Consider the following 1,070-nt stretch of genomic DNA (forward strand, 5'->3'; position numbering starts at 1 on the left):
GTTTGTGTGTCTGTGTTTGTCCCCCCCAACATCGCTTGACAACCGATGCTGGTGTGTGTGTTTACGTCCCCGTAACTTAGCGGTTCGGCAAAAGAGACCGATAGAATAAGTACTAGGTTTCCAATGAATAAGTCCCGGGGTCGATTTGCACGACTAAAGGCGGTGCTCCAGCATGGCCACAGTCAAATGACTGTTCCGTTTTTATGTTTCGTGGAATGTAGATATAACGAACAATGACGAATTTTAAAGGAAAAAAGCACGCACAACCCATTGGCTTTCTCTCCCCATTTCGATACGTCAACTGACAATTGACAAGGTAACACGTGCTCGCGGAGACCACCGAGTACTGTGTTATGATTTTTCGAGTCAAAGCGAAAGATTGCAAAAAACCATATATTTACAAAAAAATTTTTTTTTTTCCATACAAAACTACCCCCTCCCCGTCACTTCCATAGATTTGGTGTAAAAACGAATGGGGAAAATCTCCATGAAAACTAAGAAAATCCAACTTATGTGATGGTCCTGATCCGAAACTCCGCCGTGAAGAGAATGAAAAATAATCTGTGTACTTACGTATAAATGATCCCTAAAACTACGAGTGATAAGAGGATATATATTGAGGGTTCAGTGAATGATAGCAGGTCGATCATGACGAACTGGAAGTGTAGGGTTTCGCTTCGAGACAGAAAGAATTATGTTAAAAATACAGCTACAGCGATCAGATTTGTCAACGTCTGTGACGAACGAGAATGTAGCTTGGCCAGTTTGTCTTCGGAATTATATACAAGTAAACAGCAAAGGAGGAGGAGGAGGAAGGGAATATGAAGAGAGTGGAGGGAGAAGATGAGGAAGAGGGGATGAAGAGAAGAAGCGGAGGAGGAGGAGGAGAGGGGAAGTAAAGTGAAAAAAGTAGGGAGAGGAAAAGAGAGTAAGGTGAAGAAGTAGGAGTAGGCGAGGACGTAGGAGAGGAGGAGTAAAGTGAGAAAGAAGAGGGAGAGGGGCAGTTAAATGAAGAAGAAGCGGAGTAGGAGAGTAAAGTAAAGAAGAGGAGAAAAAGACAGTTAAATGAG

The 1,070-nt window shown here is 42.8% G+C and overlaps 1 protein-coding gene across 1 annotated transcript in view; it reads right to left on the reverse strand.

The window, feature by feature from the left end:
- The window catches only part of LOC106880759 (cytochrome P450 3A8), a 55,316-nt gene extending 54,535 nt beyond the window's left edge, over positions 1 to 781 (reverse strand). The window contains exon 1 of the mRNA XM_014930857.2: positions 574 to 781. Within this exon, the coding sequence (XP_014786343.1) occupies positions 574 to 650 (77 nt within the window). The 5' untranslated portion in view covers positions 651 to 781. The remainder of the gene's footprint in view (positions 1 to 573) is intronic.
- Between the last annotated feature and the right edge of the window lie 289 nt (positions 782 to 1,070).

The sequence above is a fragment of the Octopus bimaculoides genome, chromosome 26, assembly GCF_001194135.2.
Source record: "Octopus bimaculoides isolate UCB-OBI-ISO-001 chromosome 26, ASM119413v2, whole genome shotgun sequence".
In the NCBI taxonomy this organism is placed as follows: domain Eukaryota; kingdom Metazoa; phylum Mollusca; class Cephalopoda; order Octopoda; family Octopodidae; genus Octopus; species Octopus bimaculoides.